This window comes from Protopterus annectens, chromosome 2.part2 (genome assembly GCF_019279795.1).
Source record: "Protopterus annectens isolate FY-2018-M chromosome 2.part2, PAN1.0, whole genome shotgun sequence".
In the NCBI taxonomy this organism is placed as follows: Eukaryota; Metazoa; Chordata; order Ceratodontiformes; family Protopteridae; genus Protopterus; species Protopterus annectens.
Window position 1 is genome coordinate 918,532,324 of NC_056730.1, and position 22,873 is coordinate 918,555,196.

Genomic DNA, 22,873 nt, shown 5'->3' on the forward strand with positions numbered 1-22,873 from the left:
TGCTGTTTGTTTTGTGGATATGCAGGAGGTCCATCAGGGCAGGGTCTGACAGTGCATTGTATGCCAGGCATAGATCTCCCCTCAACAGCCTGAAGGAGAAAGAGTACATGGATAGGGCATTGAGGTAGCCTGCATAGGACATGTTACTTACACTCTGTATTCTTCCAGTGAAGGACCTCTGTGCACATTCCAATTGCTGGATGTGCCTGGTTAGGTACATACCAAAAGGAGAATTGTACTCAGTAATAGGTCTGATGAATGCTGAATATAGTGGAACAATGACTTCCTTGGACCTAGATGCCATACCTTAGTTTATAAATTGCACAACAGAGAATGCTTTCCTCACTACTGTAGACATTTGATGGTCAAAGGCTAGATTGCTGTCTCTCTGTGTCCACAAGTCCCTGACCACTGGGCCAACTCTTAGGGATGTGTTGTCAGTATTCAATATGATGGTTACAAGGGCTGGATGACATCCCAAAGGATACTATTGTGCATTTCTTGGCATTTAGTTTTAGTCCATGGCACTGGCACCAGTTATTTGTCTGTATGTCCCCTTCCTGGAAAGCATCTGTGTTGATGGAGGATTCTATGATTGCTCCTAATTTGCACTCATCTGCAAAGTCAGCCAGAGCAATTGACATTGGCCTTGACTTCAGAGAAGTAAATGCCATGAAGGAGCGGACCCAGGACCAATCCCTGAGAAACTCTGCTTGTGATTGGCCTCTTTGTAGAGGTGGACTCCCCAGGTCTACCTTCCTGGAGTCCTGTCTGTGAGCTAGCTGGCTATCCACTGGGTGACATTAGGGTTTATACCTAACCTCTTGAGTTTATCAACAGTGCCCTAGTGGGGTATAGTGTCAGTTCAAGGTAGGCAGTGTGAACCACTTTGCCCTCATCCATTGCTTTGATGACCTTCTCAAAGAAGTCCACTAGGTTGAATAGGAATGGCCTGGCCCTGACAAAACCAGATTGGGTTTGGTCCATTATCTGGAGGTTTCCTATGTCATTATTGATCATTTCTGTGATAATTCTTTCCATGGCTCTGCATATGAGACGAATGCGAATTATGGGTCTGTAGTTCCCAGAATCTGTAGATGGCCCACCTTTGTGCAGAGGGTTGACTGTTGCTGTTCTCCATTTCTGAGGCACAAAGCCTGTTTGGAGGCTACAGTTAAATACCAGTTCCAACGGGCCTGATAAGTCATATTTCATGCTATTTAGAAGGCATTCTGGGATATTGTCTGAGCCCATTGATGCAATATTTTTGGCCTTCGAGAGAGAGCGTTAAGGACCTGTTCCCTCCCTAGGGGGAGTTCTGCTTGATGGTATTTCCTGAGGGAAGGCTGGGGGAAGAGAGGAGTAAAATTAGAGCTGAATTTATTAGCCAGTAAGTTTGCTATATCTTCTAACTCAGTATAGGTGGTTTCATTAGCAGTGAGCTGTGCACACAATTGTGTATTGCCTTTGACGTTGCGGACATAGCTAAAGAATGCCTTGTAGTTGTCCTTGGCCCAGGAGTTCAAATTTACCTCAAATTTGGCTTTAATAGACTTTATTTGTCCTCTGAGTTGTTTGTTTAGTTTGTTGAGAGTTTTTATCCTGCTGGGTGCTACACCTCCTAATTTTTGACATGATTTTCTTCATTTTGTTATTCAGTCTATTAATGATGTGATTCCACTAGGGTGGCTTGTTTTTTGAGTTAGTTCTATACTTCTTTCTGGTGAGTACAGCTGCCTCTATGCAGCTATTAACATGCTTGTACAGTGTTTCTGTTAACAGTTCTGCATAGGCAGCAGTGTTATCAGGGTTTGTTGAGGCTTGACATTTTGCTAGGTTATCATTTAATAGTAAAAAGTTAGCCTTAGAGTAGTTCCTGAATATTCCAGGTTTTATTTTTACTTGAAAGGAGACCAGTTTGTGGTCTGACTTTACCAGAGAAGATATTACACTAGATGGTGTGCAGCACTCTCCCATATTAGTGAGCACCAGATCCAGTATGTTTGCACACCTGTTCTCCTATCAATTAGCACAAAAAGATTAAGGCTATGTGTTATGTCCTGTTAATAAGCTGATGTGTGGTCCTGGTTTGATTCTCTCAGCCTCCAGTTTCCTGTTTTGTGAGTGTGTGTGTGTGTGTGTGTGTGTGTGTGTGTGTGCGTGTGAGTGTGCGCGTGCGTGTATGTGTGTGTGTGAGTAAATCTCTTAACCAGACAGTGCTCTGAAGCAATTTTGAAACTGGGATAAGGCTCCTCAGTGTTTTCCTGGTTTGCATGCTTACTAACTACCTATGAACTCCTACTTTCCTAATTTAATTTCGTCTAGTACAGGTTCGTCAGCCCTTATGTGTAACTGTTGCATCTCTGCCAACTATTTCCTGAAGCGCTTCCGTGCCATTTTTCTGTTCTCCTTACATTTCTCGATATATTCCTGCATATCTCACCTCTCTTTCTTTGAATACGTCCCACCTGATTTGGGGACATCCGAGTTGGTTTGAGGGAAATCGTTGCTCACTTTTTGGTTTGTGAGCTGAACCATTCAGCAAACTAAGCATTTGTACAAAAATGAGGTGTTAAACATTCACTGTCTGAGAATCTTCCTCTTCTCTACCCTCTAAGTCAGAATCTGTGTGGCATTGTCAGTGAAAAAAAAAAAAGTGATTGGGCGGGTGTTTGGCCATTCAGCTAAATTAAAATGTTCCTTGGAGACTATAACTTTGTCCAGTCTTCGTTATTTGTGGTGAACAGAGGAGTTGCTGACATGGCAGGTACCCTTCTCTTAACCAGGTGAGCTGAATGGACTAGCCACAGTGTCTTGCAACAGTCAACAACAAAAAAAAAAAAAAATCTTCCTTGGTGAGGAACTTTGGAGTCTCTTTGACCAGACTGAATAACCTCCTACTCCAGAAGTCAGATTCTGTTCACCTTCTAGTATAGTCAAACCCTCCAGGTGGCTCGTAGCACAAGGTAAGCATAGTTGAACTCCAACCATGGGATCCTAGGGTTGCATAAAGAGTGGCTAGTGTTGTACCATTCCTTTTCACTAGCGTTTAAGTACTGTTTAATATCCTTTGGATTCTGTATTTATTCCCATATTTTTAATTCAAACCCCTTTAGAATAGTGTTGCCACTCTTGTGTGCGTGGCTGCTAAAATAGTATAGGCCCCACCTAATCCATATCCTTTTCTTTTTAATTTTAAGACAGTCACATGTGTTCCTTGGAGACGCACAACTTTTGGGGTTGGTGTGCCGCATTATATATAACTGAAATGTAATTCACTTGACTGACTGATTAGCCTATTTGTGTTGCATGCAGATATATGAAATGTTAAGTTACAACATTTATTTCACTTTTTATCTGTGTACAGCCTCCTGCTAACTTCTTACAGTTCTTATTACCCATTCCACCTTAGTGGTCCTGCAGCTTATACATGAGTATTTCTAAAGTAGTAACCCTTAGGAGCCACTCTAAATAACTGATGTCCTTATTGTTAACCTCCCTTACCCAAAACAGTTCTCTCGTTCTATCACTGAATTCCACTTGTTCACCATACTCATGTTCCAAAAATGCATTCATACCAGAAGGAAACATATTTTAAAGAATGCTGGGTTGGCTAATTTTATCTGAGCTTAAATGAGCCTTACTTAACCTCATAACCAGGATAAGTTTGTTCCACCTGCAGCTGGTATCCCACTTGCTATATTCTTCACAGAAAATCCTACCATCTTTGTAAAACAAATTTTCTGAGGAGCTCCTAGCAAAGAAATGACTCCTCCTTTTTGGGGATAGTTGTTAAATGTATTGGCCATGTGGCATGCCTACATAAGTGCAGCTGGTGGCCGGGAACAAAGATCCCATGTACCCTTTCAAGCTGCAACCACTCCTCCACCAGGCCTGGGCAAGAAGCCAGCAAATTTTTAACAATAACAGTTGGGTCTCTTGCTTCAGCCTGTCTGGGTATAAACATTTAACCTCAAATTTCTTCTGCATTCCTGGTCTTGAGCATCAGTTGTGCAAGTTCTCATTTGTCTTGTTTCCTGTTGCAAATCTGCTTCAAGCCACTTCACTGCTACCCTAATATGGCAGTTTAATGTTGAGATATTTTAGCAACTTCTGGACAGTAATCTGTTTTATCTGAAAGGATTATATTTGAAAAGGAGAATGATGGACTGTATTCTGACAGCACTTTAGGGAGCTGGAAATGGATGGTGGCTAATGGGAAGAAAGTTCTTAGTAGATGATACAGACACCACATCCATTAGTGCTGGATGAGCTGAAGATCATGCTGTACAGGCCAAATTCATATGTTTACTGTTCCCCACTTCCGTGTCTCTAAAAAAGTTTAGTGTTTTCCTGTTTAGTGTATAGTAGTTTCTTGAAAAATCCAAATAAATAACATTTCAGTAATAAATAGCCATGTACTGCCCTTGAAGTCTGACTGTTAGTAGTTTGCAATAAAGTGAAGGTGGTGGAATGGAACTATCATGCTGTCCCATCTGTGCAGCCCAGGTAGTAGTAGGTAGACGTAACAGAGGCTCACATACAGCGTATCTTACAGATGCCAGCGTTTCAAGACAACATTCCATCTTTTGTGGCAAAGGTATAAAAGGCATGTAATAGAAAAATATGTTTGTTACTTTCATTTATTGTGGGGGGAGGGTAAATAGGTGACATAGTTGTTTGTGGTGAAAGGCTTACAGAAGTGTTAAAAAAGCAGCTGAGGAACTGTGGGCCTTCATTAGAAGTGGTGTTAGTGCTGAATACATCAAATTCATTCAAACTTTTTTTTTCCAGATTCATTAGAGTTTAGCATGAAAATGGTATTGCTATGCAGTTCTGCTAGTGCTGACTTTGAAGTGTAGATATGCACTCTTTCTTCTTCTTTGATTATTGAAATTTGCACCATACAGCTGGCGAGCTCTTCTGAAAGCACTATTGTTGGCAGTTTACAAGTATAAAAACTTGCCTAAAGGCTACCTAATCACCACAAAAATGATGGTAAATTCAAAGGTAAACTTCATGTGGTTGAATTCCTACATATGCAGATATTACAATAAAAAAAAGCTGTTATCCGTGTGCAAGAAATCACCAATTGACCATTATCAGAGATCTGTAAATGATGAGCAAAACCTTTAAATGTACTACCAGAGAGTGCAACACCGGTTATGAATTCAGTTACCACCAATGCTAAAGATAACCACAAGGCCCTCTTCAGTTGCATCAGGAAACATGGATGTAATAGCTATCCACCCAACTTATTTCAAATGGAGCATCATACTACATCATACCAAAACCATTGCAGATATCCTTGCAGATTGTTTCACTTTACATTTCCCTTTCCACCCTCATGCCTTCTCCATTCCCTGTTAAGCTGCCACCCCCTTATCACTATAGATCAGATTCTGTCAGCCATCTTTAGAACCAAAAACATTTATTCGTTTGGTCCTGGTAACATTCTAGGGTGTTTTAGTGTTAAGCACCACTTAGGTGAACCCCTACTAAACCTCTTAAGACTAATTCTCTCCACAAGTTATTTCCCAGAAGCATGGGAAAGACCGATAGCTGTGCCACTACAGAAGGGGGGGGGGGCAAAATTGACCCTGGGAATTAGACCAGTTAGTGCTGCTGTTGTCTTCTGCAAGGTTATGGAACGGATAATTACTGAGTTAATAACAAGAGACATAATAAATGACAGCTTACACGGTCTTTAAAAATTTGTCCCTAACCAGTTTGGATGTGCAAAAGACAGGTTTTGTCTACAGGGCCTTTATTGCTTTGACAAAGCACTGAATTTCTAGATGAGCATCTCTGCAACCTTACTGCTTGCCTTTATCTGGTTAAGACCTTCGACACTATCTCCTATGTAGATATCATAGTTAACATATGGATTAATATTTATTTGGATAATTTATCTGTTGAACAGGAAATTTTATCAGTGATACAACCTGCATTGTGAATGCAGTGGGGTACCTTTCCTAGTCAGAGGAATGTGACTGCGTTCCACAGGACCGTTGTACCATACTTTCTCTTGGTTATTTACTTCTTTGAAGTGAAATCTAACATTGGATTTTGACCCATGAAGTTTAAAGACCACTACAAACTGGCAGTGGTTATTGAATCCCCTTCTAACACTCAGATTTTCAAGCATGGTCTGGATCAGACTAATATATGGTGTGTCAGTCATGGGCTTACCCTGAACACCACAAATGCATTATACTTATTTTTGCCAAAGACACGATTACCACCTCTTGCTACATTACTCAGTACCAATCTCAAAGGAGATGTGATCATTAGGAACTTGGGTATCTGCAGTGATGGCAGGCTGTCTTGTGATCTCCATGTCTTTGTACCTTTTATATCTATCTCGCCATATTGAGGGCTGATCCCACTTCATTCTTCCATGGTCAGACCCATTTCATAACACAGTGCCTCCTTTGGGATACACCTGTCTGAGCATCTTGTTCAGCTTGAGGAAAAAAAAAAACGATGATTCCCAACCAAAAGCTTTCTGGCTTAATCAATGTAAGCTTTCCTGACCGATTAAAAGCCTTTTATCCCTGCTGTGTGGCATATCAGCTTTAGGGAACTGACCCTAGTTTAGCTTATCACACAGTGAAAGACCTTCCCTTGTTTAACCTCCTTCACTTTCTTAAAACCAACAACACTAGAAATACACATTCTAAAGACTTTTTTTATGTACACCCTCTTAGCTATCAAATGGAGCAGCTCCTTGGCCGATTCAAAACCTGTGTAGATGATTGGATCAGTAGGTGTTTCAGGAGTTTGCAATAATGATGCTTTAATCATGTGAAGCGAGCATACTGATGCTAATAATTGGGTGAATCGGCAAAGCTTTGATGACTTGTTTGCTTTCACTTTAGTAACAGCTTATGTCAAATTGTTTGACATTCAAAAACAAAGACAGGGCATACTAGAACTTCAGGGCTACCTTATTATAGACTGGTACTGTGATAAGCAAGCAATAATGCCCTCCAGGATGTGTGTTATTGTGGAAATAATGACCACTCAGGTGACGTTGGGTGTCTACACCCCTGGAAGGGCATTATTTCCACAATAACACTCACCCTGGAGGGCATTATTGTGCTTGGAGAATGTGCTGTCTGTAAAATTGTTGTGCTTTACTTACGTATTTACTTTTATTACTATATATTTTTTTGGTACTTGAGTATTATCGCAACCAGATTCCAAGTGTCTCATAATTATTGAAGTGATGGCCCAATGACTGTTTGTGGTTTGGCAGGGGTTTGGAAAGCTACTAAGCAGCTGTGTGACATTGGGTGATCACCCAGGAGAAGCAGTAAGCCTCAAATTCCTCTTCCAGCTTGACATCCCTCAGTGACGTGTTTTATTGTAAAGACCGTGGACCCGACTGTGACAAACAGAGCACAGCAAAACAATGTAAAGTGGAGTAATTACTCTGAATCCCAATGACAGAACAACCTGACTATATGTAAAAACTGTGAAAAATGTCATTATGAAATGATTACAACTGTGTTTTGTTGTGCTTTACCAAAAAGTGATCCAGAAAACACATACAGTGACAGCAAAGAAACATACGCCTTTCAAGTGCTTTCAGACTTTATTTCCTTCAGAAAATTCATGTTAACACAAATCCTCTTATTTATGCTACTTTGTAGTTTTATAAGAACAACATTTAAAATGTGTTCTTATTTTTGAGCCTTTGTTCCCCCTTTATTTCGGGCTTTATCCTTGAGCTAAAAGGTCAAAGGGTATGCAGACCTCTTTACTGCTGCTGCCACAGGCCCATTTATCCCACTCGCTCTCTCTCTCTCATACACAGATACTTGCACTTCAGAAAATCCATGTTAACACAAGTAACTTTGTGATTTTTATAAGTATTTGAAATATGTTCCTGTTTTGAGCGTTTGTTCTCCCCTTATTTTAGGCTTTATCCAGATATTTGAGCTAAAAGGTTGAGAGGTATGCAAGCCTCTTTACTGTTGCTGCTACCAGTGCTTGATTGTTTCCACTCTTTCCTCTCTCTCTCTCTCTCTCTCTCTCACACACACCTCGGTTTTGTGTGCGTAAGCACACGTGCTCACACATGGACAAAAACATTAACACACACGCACATTTTTTTCTGTTTTATTTAGTTTCCATACTCATTAAACAGCAAAAGCACCATTTAGCGAGTGTAAAATAACAGCTTGATTGATCTCGCTTCCACTCACGTGCACGTATGCACTCAAACACACAGACATAAACTCGCACACTTTTTTAATTTTCTACTTTTTTTATATTTTACACTCGCTAAACATCAGAAGCTCTGCTTAGCGAGTATAAAATAATGGTGACCATTAGGTTATTTCAGTCTGCGCTCCACAGCATTGTGATATGCTACCTTTAAGCAGCAGACTAATTTTTCAGTTGACATTACATGTAGCTTAACACCCTGCTGGAGAACCTTCATTCTCCAATCAGGGTGCAATCTACAGGTTGCCCATTCTCTAAGCTAGCATAAAGCATGCAGAGATGCTGTCGGATGCAACTTAATTTTATTTTTATCATTTTTCATTTTAAAATTGAAGACGCACGTAAAAGCATTTGTGAAACTATTTATTTTATATTTAAAGCTTTGGAATCAGGATAGGGAAATGTTCAGAAAAAAAATCTGACTTCATTAAGGTGCTTTGCTAGAGTATGCTGATATCCCAAATAAAAGACTGCTACCGCTGACAGTGTTCTAGGCAGAGGCATCAGGAGTTCCATCCTTTTTTTCAGCTTTATTGCTGTTTTACCTTCAGTATGATTTTATAACTGCAGGGGAAGAGAGAAATTAATAAAACAGCATGCTCATTTGTTATAGCTTTCAGATATGTGTACACTTCAGAACCATAATTCTGAATTTTGCTTCCACATGACCATTTTTTTATTGGTGTAGTAAAACCTTTTTTAATCAACATGCACAGTTGTGACAGGTTACAAAAGACATGTAAAAGTATCAAAAACACAGTTCTGCGTGTTGCTTTTCCATGGCCATCTCTTCATTTTCTTGTAGTATGATCTTGTTTTTTGTTATAAGAAACATGTTCTTATCAAAGCAGAACATTTTTGGGAGCTGGTTTCTACAGTTACGTAACTTGCTACTTATTTAAAGCTGTAGGGGAAGGAAGAAAACAACATGCGTGGTTGTGACAGCTTCTAGAGAATTTAAGCATTAAAACTGTAATTATGTACTCTGCAGAAAAAAACTAAAACCTTAATGGTGTAGATCTTGCAGTGCTCTATGTAGGTGGATGGTCTTTGGTGCTGTGTATAGCAAGAGTGAATTAGCGTGTTTTTCTTAATTTTAACGTTCATTTTGAAGAGATTCTGGAGGTGTCATTGTGTTAGTGTCCTACATATCATGATGGCAGAATAAATAGTGGAAACTGGAGAGGAGGGCATTTTTGAAGGAAGAAATGGAGCCTGAAGTTGATTGAGAGGCCCATAAATTGCTGTGACAGTCCAGAAACAATGACAAGATTTAATACAAAAGTTGATGAAATTGCACTAGAAGGGTTTTTGCTTAACTTGATGCATTGATATTGTTTGTCAGATGATTAAAAGAATGTAAAGTTGTTGATTGTGTTTTTTTTTTTTTTTGATGAACAGTATGACACCATATTGTCAGTAAAGCAGAAGGCACATGAGGTGTATGATAAGGCAGTTGAGCTATATGGGCAACTTATATTGATCAGCAGTTACTTCCATAGCTAGGTACTATGGAAGGAGAAAAAACATGAGATTCAGTAGAGTATCAGAAATCTAGGAAGGGAAGACAGTCTGGGCTTTCCTAAAACAATAACGGTATTCTAGACTGATTTTACAAGGAACCTCTTTGGTTTCGAGAGACTGTACCTATTGATATTCATTTTAGCTGGATGAAAGTATGTTGAGCTGAGGATAACACCAGTTCATTTTGTGATGTGAGATGAAAAGGAACAAGTTTTATTAGAGTTGTGGCAACTGAGAAGGCAGTGCACTATAGTAAGGCAACCAGTCCTTGCTGATCAGGATTTTTCCTGAAGTCATGCTGTAGCAGAGATTACAGTTTAGAGAGGTAATCCAGGCATGTGCGTTTTCCAGCTGGCACATAGTGTTTACTGGCATGAAATTGGTGATGTTTAAGTTAAAAGGCTATCTCTGTTAACTGATAGCCATTCAATTTCTTCTACATAATTTAGTTCTTCTAAAGGGGTAGAGCCCACAAGTTCTGTGGAAATAAAAGACAAGAAGGAAGAGCAGATATTAACAGGAGAGTGTACATGCTCATTGTCTGAGAGGGCATATCTGTTTACTTGACTGAAGTCATTAAGTATTCAGACTGACTCTGGAGAACATGTACTGGAAAATGGGCAAAGCAAATAGAAAGTAGACCTTTTCTTTTCTATTCTTTGGGACTGAAATGAGTGGATGCATGAGTGTCTGCTCATGAAAGTGTAATTGCAGGGGTTGTATATGACTGTGCTTCACAATTTCATTTTAACAAAATGGATGATTGCAAGTTTGAGAAATGCATAGGGAAACTATTGCTTGGCTTTAAATAAGTTATAGCCAGTATTAATCAAAAGTACAAGAACTCCAACTCCTGTGATAAGTGGACCAAACCGAACAAAATAAAGTAGAAATCCAAGAAAAAGTATGGTCCAAAACACAGCCAGAATAACAGCAACCAGTAGTTTATTTCACATAAAACAGGTAAGCGCTTTCACGAGCAACAGACTCGCTTCTTCAGACCCTTATACAAAAGCATACTGCCTGATTTAAGATCACTCAACTGCCAGTACACTGTGCTAGAGCGATCACATGACCTGAGCTGATACAAATTGACTAATTTAAAGAAATGTATTGCTAAATAACATTATTGCAATATTCAAAAGCACTCAGCTGTCTGTACAAACTGCAAAACATGCTCTGAATTGCTACATATTAGATACAAAGTTTCACAACTGATACAAATTATTTCTTAGAAAAACATATTAAATGTTCAAGATCGCTCAACTACTTATGCAAACTACAAAGAATGATCTAATCTGCTGCACATTAGATAAAAATTCCTGCACTAATACAAATAATTAAATCACACTGTTTCCATGTTCAAAAATCACCCAATTACCTATCCAAGCTTTAGAATAAACAAAATCTACACAACGGATGAGTAAAGGGGGGGGGGGGGGGAGAAAATTCCTGCATGCAAATGCAAGTAAAAGTGTAGCATTGTTCATTCCTGAAACAGTTGAAAAAAATGTATGTTTATAAAACATCGTACATACAGACAAATATATTAAAATTCAACTTGCATATCTCAATATGCAGTAATGTAAAATGAGTGGGTAAAAGCTATATGTCCAGGAACATTCTAATATAAAATATACATATTGCTGCTACTCTGACATTCATTTATACAGTGGGCTTGCTTTCAATATTGGTCTTAACGGAACTACTCCATTTAGACCTGGCTATGCATCATCTTGAAGCCTGATGATCCATTTTGTTTCTGTAACCTCTGTGTGATTTCTTAAATCACCCAAATGCTGACCCTGTGTCACCCTGTCAATGCTCATGAACTTGAAGGTTTGCAATGGGCCAAATAAATCATATCTGTGCTATTGCAATCTGCATTAACAGAAATGTATATCTTCTCCCATTATTGGGGTGGACAAAACAACCACTCGAATCTATATGTTCCCAGTAAATACATTTCCCACAAAGTAAAGTGTTTGTGTGTCCATTGTCATCTACTCCTACCTCTTTGTATCCACATAGCATCCTTTTAACCGATCTGTTATTTTTGTACCTGAAGGTGGGTTTTTCACCTACTATATTTCTAATCTTTTTGTCCGTTTTTAATACATTCCAATTCTTACATTATTTCCTTGATGTACCAGACATCATTGGAATGATACAATGTGTATTTTGCCTATCTAATCTGTTAATGGTCTTCTCATGTGAAGGTCTACTTGCTGAAGAACCAATGGCCAGACTGTCAGATCATCCAGACTAAATGTTTCAGATGAATGTTTCCATGATGAATTACAGAAGTTGCTTACCAACTTTGTTAGCAGGGGTTATAATAGTGAGTGTATCAGACTGGCAATGATGTATGCGTAATGAGAAAAGATTCAGCCAAGCCCTATTATTCTTCAGCAAGTAGACCTTTGGTCAGTGTCTCTTTGTTCATTTGGCATGTAATAGTCTGCACACTAATTGCCTAGTATGCACTTATGAACCTAATTTGAAATGCATTGTAAAATGGGCAAAAGAAAGCTACTTCAAACAAGGATTTAAATGTGTATTTGTGAAGGTGCGGACAAGTGCACTGAAATAGTAACAGCAAGACATGAAAACTGATAAGCCAGTCCAGACCCATGTCTGAAACTAGTTCCATTTAATTTATATGATAAGTTTATTACAGCTAGCCACATAGCAACGTATTCCTTTAGCAGATACAGGTAAAAAGTAGCCTTAGCAGTTGTATGTTATCCTAAGGCAAACTGCATATTGCTTTGGACTAGTGCATGTACCCCCACAACTTCTGTGCATGTCAGTAAGCATCCCTGTCCGGATATTTTTCGACTAATAATCTGTGTCATCCTCTGGCAAGCTTTCCACTTGTGCTTGTGTGCTCTGTGGTATGTCGCTTCATTTTTGACTCATTGCATTTCTTGGGAGGAGGGGGTCACAGTGTCTGTTGCAGGGGAAGAATGCTCAGGTGTGTATATTTTTTACCTGGAATTAGGTTAGCTTGTACATGCGAATGGAAAACAGGAGGTGCAAGTGGTCTGAAAATGTTTTGCTTCCCTGTCCTTCGGAGCAAAGCAGCTAGCGAAGGGTGAGAACTGGAGCTAGAGAGGGGACACACAATGTTTCATACCCCTGTGATTTGCTGTCGTTTGGGCGAATGAAGATTATAAAAGTAAGTGAATACCTATTTGTATGCATTAGGGCAAGATTTAAATATTGTACATATGTGTTTGATATCCAGTAAAGTGGCTACCATAGTATTTCAGAGTGAGGTAATTGAAAATTTAGTTTGTAATTAATTTGATTTGCAGGCTGCATTATTTTAGGTGGAGAGTATAAGACTGATGAGCACTGATGTGGATTTTCTTAGTCTTCAGTATTCTAAAATTATATGACCTTGTATTTGATATACTGTTACTGCTAAAAATTTTATAAAAAAGGAACTCTTCTTATTTAGGTGTTTGGAAGTCTGGCTTTGTCGTGTGAAAAATGGTAGGCAGAATAGAAACGTGTAAATTTCAAAAAGAAAATATTTATTAGCACTCTGACTCTGTCAATATGTTGGACACTATGGTATTCCTTTAGCAGCAGTGGTATGGATTCCTCCCACCCCACCCAGTATTGTCACATACACAAACGCAGTAGCGTTGCAACCTCTTTTTGAATTTGAATCATTAGTTAGAAAAATGCTGACTGATGTGAAGGAAAATCACATTCCTGAAGAAGCATATCTTGGAAAACTAAAACAAAATCAAAAGTTCTGCTATTACCTGCTTTATCCAGTTTAAGATTGCTGGAAGCTAGGGCCCATCCTTACAAGCTCCAGATATAAGGAAGTAAAGAGTCCTGAATCTGACTCCAGTCCATTGCAGGGACAGACATGCACTCACAAGCATACCTACAGGCAATGTAAGCATCACTAACTTACCCACCTGCATGTCCTTGAGATATGAGAAGAAACTGGAAGCCGTGGTGGAAACCTGTGCAGACCTGGAGAGGCACAGAAGGCACTCCATCGAGGAACCATCTGAGATAACCAAAACACTATGATGCCATAAGCAGAAGTGATGCACAGAAATCTGAATTCTACTTTTCTTGCAAACTGTTGTGGGAGATTCATTGTAAAACATGAAACTGCTATGTTAAATAACTACTTGAATTGTTCGGGCTCACAACACTTTGTGGGAACTTTTTAAAGCAGTACAGTTTTAGTAACTAGCATGTCCTTTTTTTAACAGGTTAGTGAACCCAGTAAAAAAAAGAGGGTTTCTGTGAAACTTGGAGAGATAACCGTGAAGAAGAAAAAGACACCGTTGCATTGTGAAGAAGAGCAGAGTGCTGCATTACTGGACAAAAGCACTGGTACGTGTAGTTTGAGAGTTAGTAAGCAGTGGAAATGGAGTCTGTAGTTCAGGCACTGTAACTACTGCATTTGTAGACACTATCATGTTATGCTTGAACAAACTTGCAGTAGGTATACCAGTGTCACAGTGTGCTACATCTTATTTGGGTATTTCCCTGTAAGTCTGGGTATTAGCAAGTATTAACCATTTTATTATTGTTACTGTACTGTCTGAGATTTTAATCCTTTTAGCTTCAGGATCTACTACAATTTTTGCAGTACCCCTTGGGTTGCTCCTTTCCTGCAAATTGTTTGTGGAACACTTCATTAAGAGGATATTCTGACTTCAGAGATTACAGTTGGGTTATAGGAAGTCACAAGGATCATATTCCTTTGTGAAGAAAAACAAAGGTGTGTATATTCAGTCCCCTAGCTGAGGTGTACTATGCAAAGGAATATAAAACTGAGTAAAAAGGATTAGTCCAGATAAAATCACTTTAGCTAGCAGATCTAGGAGACTCCCTCTCTCTGATATCCTCCCTGTGGGATAAGATATCTTGTTGAAGTTTCCAGTAGTTTATTCAGTTAAGCATCTAGATGGACAAGTGTTCTTGTTCTAATGATTAATTAACTTATTTAATGTACAGCTTAAATTATTTACAACATGTTTTTGGATAGAGGATATCCTGTCAGACTACTGGACACAATTGCAGAAGAGGTCCTGAATGGTTGGGGTACAAAATACCACCCACTTATTAATACTAATTCAGTATTGCTAACCGTTTGCACTACTACTGACAAGACCTGCACAGAAAACTCAATTAAAAAAATTTTCACACACATTACTACTGGAATTTAACAACCAGAATGACTCCATCAAAAAAGGTAGTGAAGAACAATTTAAGTGTTTTTAAAACAGATGGAGTAATTTTTAGTAAAGTGAGGAAACAACCAAATTTCATTTATAGAACAGGGTTGAATATCAAAATTTTTGAATGCAATAAACTTTCAAATCAAAAACTTGATATGGGGACAAAGAAATATGGTTACTGTAACCATTGTAGCTACATACTGGAGGAGACTGGTATTATCTTATAATGTTATACTAGTATTAAGATCTCTTTTGCGAAAGGGAACTGCCTCAGTAAGGAGGTGATTACTTGGCAAAGTGCACAAATTGTCCTGCTTTTTATGTAGGCAAAACTGAGAGTGCACTATGCAAGAGAATATACAAACACAACTGTGATATACAAAACAAAATTTGAACAACGCTTTGTTTAAACATCCCTTGTTATGCACTGGTTTTAACAAATTTGTATTTGGCATTTTAGAAGTAATACCTGCTGCAAACTGGTACGAAGCGATCTGCTACACATTCCCAAAACAAATGCATAAAGTTACTTAATCTAAGGATTATATAAACAGTTCAGAAAGAAACAATGGGACATATATGTATGGCTCTCAAATACACAACACATTCTAGAAGTTTTAGGATCTTTCCTTGGAAGTGTTTGGATATGTATTTTTATACCTTGAGCAGGCTCCAAAGAATTTTTCGTCTAGTAGAGTGCAAATATTGGAGGTGTGATGGGGAAGATAGCGGAAATAGGGAACATATTTTTTGGGAGTGTAATGAGTTGCCAGACTTAAAAAAATTCCCTTCCGACTACTCTGTCAGAAATACTTGGTGAGCAAATTAGTGTAACAAAGGAAATTATTTTTTGAACTGTGATATGGAATTGGAATTGCCTAGACATGTTAAGGACATGTTAATGTAATTCTGGTGGCTGCCAAAAAAGCAATTACTAGAAAGTGGAAATAAAAAAGGCTAAAATGGATTGCAATCTTACTTTACACTCACTTATTTACTAGTGCAGGTAACACTACTCTCCCTTGTGTAAACATACAATATACATGTAATGCCTCTAGGTGACTCTCTGACTCATGTTATATAGAAACTGTTCTACATCTGTCTAATACCTGCAAAATATTTTCTGTTCTGCATCTCTCTAACACTTGACAAGTAAGTACTGTTTTTAATTTTCTCACTTATCTGTGTTCTGATACTTTTTCCTGAATTGTAAATCATAGGTATTAGCATTTGTTTATTATTCATACATATCCATCAATATTGTGTATGCCTTTGTTTTATTGTACTATGTAATGTGTCATAAATGTGGAGCTTTTCTCCCCGGGTCTCCGCTGAAAAAGGGCTTGTGTCCATTTGGATTTTCCTGGTAACCAGACGTAAACTAAACTAAACCAAATAAATAAATAAACCAACTGTACTAGAAGTAGTGAATACAGTAACAGAGATAAAACAACTGGAAGTAGGATATTTAGAAAAGGGTAAGAGCATATTGTATAGGAAAAAATGAGAATTGTGGAAACAATATATGCAGAATAATGTTTTATAGGAGAAGGAGCTAGGTTTAAGGGAAGGCAGGAATTGAATGAGTTGTGTAATGTTTGACCGACAATGACTGGATAGATTATGAGTTATGTATGTGTGCTACTGAAAATATGTGAATATAGTTTGTTTTCATTTATATAAATGTATGATTGCCTATGTCATAAGTGATCATTTATTAAAAATACTTCTTGTTTAAAAAAAGGAGAATTTACCCAGTCTAAGGATCTAAGTCTCACCTTTGACATTAGCAGAACATGCTGGAGGGACCAGGTATTTGCCACAGAGATTGCCCCTTCTCTGCAGCAGACTCCCCCATTCTTCTGAAACCAATATTTTCTTTAAGCCTATTCAAACTCAGTTTTGAACAGTGGATGGGAAATCACAAAATCACCCCTTGCTTGTTTCCTGTGACCCATATGGACAGGGGCAGCTTGAAGATGCCCTAAGGCACAGGCGTATACCAAAGCCATTCTAGTCCATGGGCACTGATAATTGGGAACACTGAGGCATGAATGGCTGTACTTGAAAAGGCTATAGGGCCATTAGCCTAGTAACCTCCTATGATTCTAGGAAACCCTCATTCCCAAATTCTCATCTGCTTTCTTGCACATTTTTATTCATTTATTTATTTTATTTTGCTTTTGATTACCTGGAAAGTCTGACCTAATTTAAAAACAAACAAAAAAACACCTTTTCAGTGAAGGTCTGGAAGATCCTCTCTTTAGGACATATCACACCACTATTAACAAATACCAGTTCAAAGTAAGTATTTAAGTAGATGTAATACAATGAAAAAGTCTGTCACAGAAGAACGTGCCATAGCCACAGTAATCTAATATATTATTTTTGACCACCTCTGCCGGTGGAGCTAATTTTGGCTTCTGCTCTGATGTTATAATTTATCTGTCCCACAGTGTGGATCCTACTACCCATCACAAGCACTTCATCTGCATCACTTCTTCTAGCTTCTTCTACTGCTCTGACTTCACTACCCAGGTTTCTGTGCAATATTGGTCACTACAATATTTTGTACGTCTTAACTTTTCAGCTTCTTTGACATTCTTGTGTCACACACTACCCCTGCCACTCTGTGCCACTGTGCTGCAGTACCTCTCATTCCAGCTTTGATCTCCTCATTCAGGCTTCTGTTCCTCAACCACCTCTACCAGTTACTTAAAGCTGTTAACCTGTTCTACTGTCTTCCCTTTTATCTCAGTTTTCAGCTTCTTCTGATTCCCCCATTTGCTGCCATGACAAATGTCTGTACTGCATTTCATCCCATGTTCCTTTAATTTTGCATTCTTTTCCAGTATCATTTGTTGAATTTCCTGCTCATAACCTTCTTATAATGCCACATCATCTGCATACAGCAACTTTGATGATCTGTCTCCTCCAACCTGTTTGCTAATGTAGTCCATCACCAGTATGAATAGTGGTGGGCTCAGAACTAAACCCTGATGCACACCAGCTCCTACTGGTAACCACTTTGTGAGTCTGAACATTGTTCTTACTTTTGCTTTTGGTCCTTGTATGTAGCCTGCACTAATTCTACCAATGTATCTTTGACTTCAAACCATCATAGGAGTACCAAAATCAACTTTCTTGGAACCTTGTCATATGCTTTCTCCAGTCTAGTAATGCCCATTTGGACTCTTTCTCATCTCTAGCTGCTTCTTCTCCACTATTTGTCCCACTGTAAACATTGTGTTGGTTGTGCTACCTCCTGATCTGAGTAAAACTGCTCATCTCTTGTCTTACTTACTGTTCTGCTTGCTTGTTTATCAGTCACCCTTTCCAGAACTTCCATGCAGTGTGATGGGAGTTTGATACCTTTGTATTGCCCATTGTGAATGTCCCCTTTCTTCTTGTGTACTGGCACTAGGCTGCTTGTTCTCCACTCATCTTGGATACACCTTTCTCTCCAAATTGTTATGAGTACCTCAGAAGCCTTATGTTCATTGTTACAGTAAACCACAGTTAATGAGAACTCTGGTATATAACTGTCATAATTTTGGCACATTCAGTAAGGTACTAACTAAACAGCTTTAAAGCAGAAACAAATTTTCCAGTAAATGTGCTGTAGATGGGTAGATTCTCTCCTCTGTCACTTCTTGGATAAACTTGGTTTATAACATAACTGGTTAAACTGCTATTAAAATATAATCCAAATAGTAGTGTTAGCTATGGGAAGCATTGCTAAAAATGTAGTGGAAATGAGTGTAATCATCTATCCACAGCCCCTTTTTCACATGTTTTGCACATAGGGTCTGTGTGTCACATCACCAGTGACAATCCCTTAGAGCCAATGCAGGGTATACAGTGGAAAGTGGTAGATTAAAAGTTAAAGAAGAAATCAAGCTGCGGTAGGCTGAGAGACAACTAGCTGGGTCTGAAGCGAACAAACAGAAAAAAAGACAGCGGTGGGTATGGAGGTTCTGTTGAATGCTGTTAAAAACACGTCTTTGCAAGATAAATGAGTTAGTACTTGACTGTTTGTATTGCAGCAGGAGATAAGCATGAAGCAAAAATGATAGAGGCTATGAATGCATATGCAGGCATTATTGGGGAACTGAGAAAAGAAAACACTGATTTGAGTGAGACGAATATTTGCTGAATGAATTGCAGAGCCTGCAAAAAAAAAAAGACTTGATGTGGAGGATAGAGCTTGAGAGAAGTATATTCATATAATAAGGGAGTCTGAGAACGAGGCAGGACTGGATTGCGTGTCTTATATTCTGAACTGATTAGCAGATTGGACTGGGCAGCATTCAATGCAAATTTGGTTGGAAAGAGTTCAGGTACCAACTCAGAGAGAGCTGAAACAACTGTGTCTTATTTTTAGAGTCAAAACTTATCAAACTTTTCAAAGTGCTTTTATATGTTGTGGGGGCAGTGGAAGTATTTAAAAGTGGTAAATAAAAAGAATGTTTTTTCATAATGACTTCTGTTTTACACTTGGAAGCAGCCAGCACAGTTGGTTTTGACTATTAGAGAATGTAGATTAAAGAAGTTGATGTTTTGTTGCCTGTGTCCAGTGTTTCATGTAGTTTTCCCTTATGGTGGTTAAACGTTTGCGAAGTTTCACAAGAGGCAATCCAGGTTATAAGAGGGCATGTGTCAATTGATGGAATGTCTGATCTGATCAAGGAGGAGGACAGAATCAGAGGTCTGAATCTTTTGAGACAATATAGATTGTTGCATGGAAGAAGTTAAAGCACTTTTTAAATGATTTGTGAAAGGAAACGATTTGAGAACTTTTGCATCTTGGATGGCACTGAAACAAAAAGTGGCAAGCAATTTACACATGATGGTAGACATTAATAGAGTTGCAAAAAGGAAACTTTCTGTGTTGTATGTTATATGAATTTTTCTTTAACCAAAAGCAGAGTCTGGCACCTCACAAACATTTCCCATTTTGTTTTTTCTAACTGATCCTTAACTGGGAATAATACATTTTTCCAATTGTATTTTGTACCTCAGCTGCATGACTAATTGTAAAAGTCTGTGCATTATGATTTGAAGTTCCCAAATGTGGACCGACTGAAATTTCAGACACTAATGTAAATCCATTAGATGCAGTTATGTCCAACATGTTATTTTCACAAGAGAATTCAGTGACCAGTAGCTCATGTTAATAGTAAGTTGAAGAATTTGCTCAGTATATTTTAGGTTAGTCACCATATATTTTTGGCTGTCATAAAACACTTTCAGTCTCCTGTCAATGTAAACTTCTAGAGGGTGTGTTTTAGATCCCTCTGCAGACACTATGTGGGGGGGGTTAATATTCTATCTTTGGTGTATAAAAATTGAAAGTATCACAGGCAATACTAATAAGTATCAAGGTTAATAGCATTCTGTAGCATCATATCAGTTAATAAACTGTCAGTTTTGTAGTATACAACATTAATCTCAACAAGGCATCAAGATTATGAAGCCCAACAATGAGCAGTGGGTGGTGGTAAATCATAAGCAGCATAGACTACGTGTGTAAAATGTTTCAAGTGCTCAGTAACAGTAACTAGTATTGTAGAGCACCCAGAAATTACATTTTATGGGCAAAGACTGTTGGAATTTTTTAAGTAAACTAAATCAAGAAACATTGTTAACTGAAGGGGGCTTTCTCACCATAGATGTGAATGATTTATTTTCTTTTGTCCTGCATGTAAAAGGCCTGAAATGGTTCCATGAGGTTTTTATTTTATTTATTTGAAGTTTGTTTGCCAGGATGGTCCATTGGGCCGAATGATCCCATTTTCAATGATGTCCTTGGGAGAAAAGCTCCATAGATACAATATATAAAATAACAGTTTGTTAAAGTACAAGAAGAATACATATAAGCCAAAGTAAATGTTAATACAATTAGAAGACAAAGCAGAGCAATATGTAACAATTCATATGAGTTTACAATTTTTAGTCTCTATAATCTCTAAAATAGATGTTAAATCAAAGACAATAATGACTAGGTAACAATGATATCCAATGTGGATATCACTGTTTTTATGATATTTTTAGAAACTGTCTTGGGTAACAATTTTACATATTTAAAAAGAATTTTATAAATAAAAAAATAGTGTGGCTATAAAGGTGGCATGTACCCCCCCCAAATACCAACTTAATTACGTGGTATTAGGAAAGGCAATTTTTTAATTCTGTTTTCCCTAAATATTTTATATATATATATATATATATATATATATATATATTTAAGATGTTTAGCTGACATTTGTGTTTTTAGGAACGGCTGTGAGAACACACCAAGAGGGTTTTGTGGAATAATATTGATGCGACTACCACCTTTTTTCGTCCCATGTGAAAATCGACCACTTAGACATAACCATTAGTAAGAAAATTGAAACAGGTATATTTGTTTCACCTATTTACAGTAAGTCCCCCCCCTCCTTTTCTAATTCATGTTTCCACTTTCAAAGTTACCAATCTTTCTATCAAAAAAAAGGGTCGGTCAAAGGCCAGATGGTGAGGCTTGCAAGGATAATTTCAGATGATATCCCATTAAAAATAAGTTGGAAATCTTGATTGAAATGTTTTTGAAGAGAGGATGCCACCACCATGTTTTGCCAACATTTGGAGATAACATTTTGGAATTTAGTGGGACCAAACATAAATCATTTAGGTAGGTAGGTAATAGGCTGTTGGCCCTGGGACCTATACAAGTCCAGCCAAAAAGGTACCCTGGCTTTTGCCACTCAAGAAAATTATTTTCCTGTGCCACTGTCGAGCAGAGTCACAGAGGTGATCCCCGGGATAAATTTCCTATTTCCCATCCAATCATCAAGATTTTTCTTGAAGACCGCTAATGAGGAGCTTTGTTTGATACCGATAGGTAGTTTATTCCAGAGTATGGGAAGTCTCTGGGACAGGAATCTATCCCTCCGGCATGTTCTGTTTATTGTGGTGATAAGGTTTAGGTCCCTAGAGCGTGTAGCTCGGAGGGATTGGGATTTCTTTAAATGGAGCATGTCCAAAAGCTCTTGGTTTTACATAGCTTTGTATGTTAGGCAGAGATCACCTTTGAGTAGGCGATATGCGATGGAGTAAAGCTGGAGTTTTTTGAGACTGTCTGCGTAGGGCATCTGTTTGAGAGATGAGAGGCTGGTAATCCTCTTTGTGAGGTATTTCTGCGGCCTTTCCACTTGTTGTAGATGTCTTGTGAGGTACATACCAAAAGGGGCGTTGTACTTTATAATGGGTCTAATGAGTTATGAATAGAGGGGAACAATGACCTCTTTTTTTCTGAATGAGAAACCTTTTGTGATAAGGTGTGCCATGTAGAAGGATTTCCTGACTACTGTGGTGATGTGATTATCAAAGGAGAGACTACTGTCCACCTGTGTCCCAAGGTCTCTTATCACACTTTCGGTGTTAAGTGTACTACCACCTATGTTGTAGTTCATGGGTACAGTGTTTTTACTAAAGGGGATGACGATGCACTTTTTGGCATTGAGCTTGAGGCCATGGCTTTGAAACCAGGCATCTGTCTCAGTGAGGCCCTTTTGTGGGATGTCCACATCGTTAGGAGTTTCGATTATGGCTCCTAGTTTGGAGTCATCTGCGAACTTCGTTAGCCAAAGACCTTCTGTGTTAGCCTGTACTTCAGAGAAGTAGATACCAAACAGGAGAGGACCCAGGGCTGAACCCTGTGGTACTCCACTTGTCACTGGTCAGAAGTCGGATTTGGAGTCTGCTACTTTCACAGTGTGGGTTGTGTCAGTGAGCCAGTTGGCAACCCATCTTGTGACATAGGGATTTATACCTAGTTTAGTGAGTTTATCTATAATTCCAGAGTGGGGTGGTGGTGTTGAAAGCCTTGGCAAGATCTAGATAGGCTGTGT

At 38.5% G+C, this 22,873-nt stretch overlaps 1 protein-coding gene across 1 annotated transcript in view; it reads left to right on the forward strand.

Moving 5' to 3' along the window:
- The window catches only part of MSH3 (mutS homolog 3), a 3,764,176-nt gene that overhangs the window by 44,348 nt on the left and 3,696,955 nt on the right, over window positions 1-22,873 (forward strand). Inside the window, exon 2 of the mRNA XM_044064237.1 lies at window positions 14,007-14,130. Coding sequence (XP_043920172.1) covers window positions 14,007-14,130 — 124 coding nt within the window. The remainder of the gene's footprint in view (window positions 1-14,006; window positions 14,131-22,873) is intronic.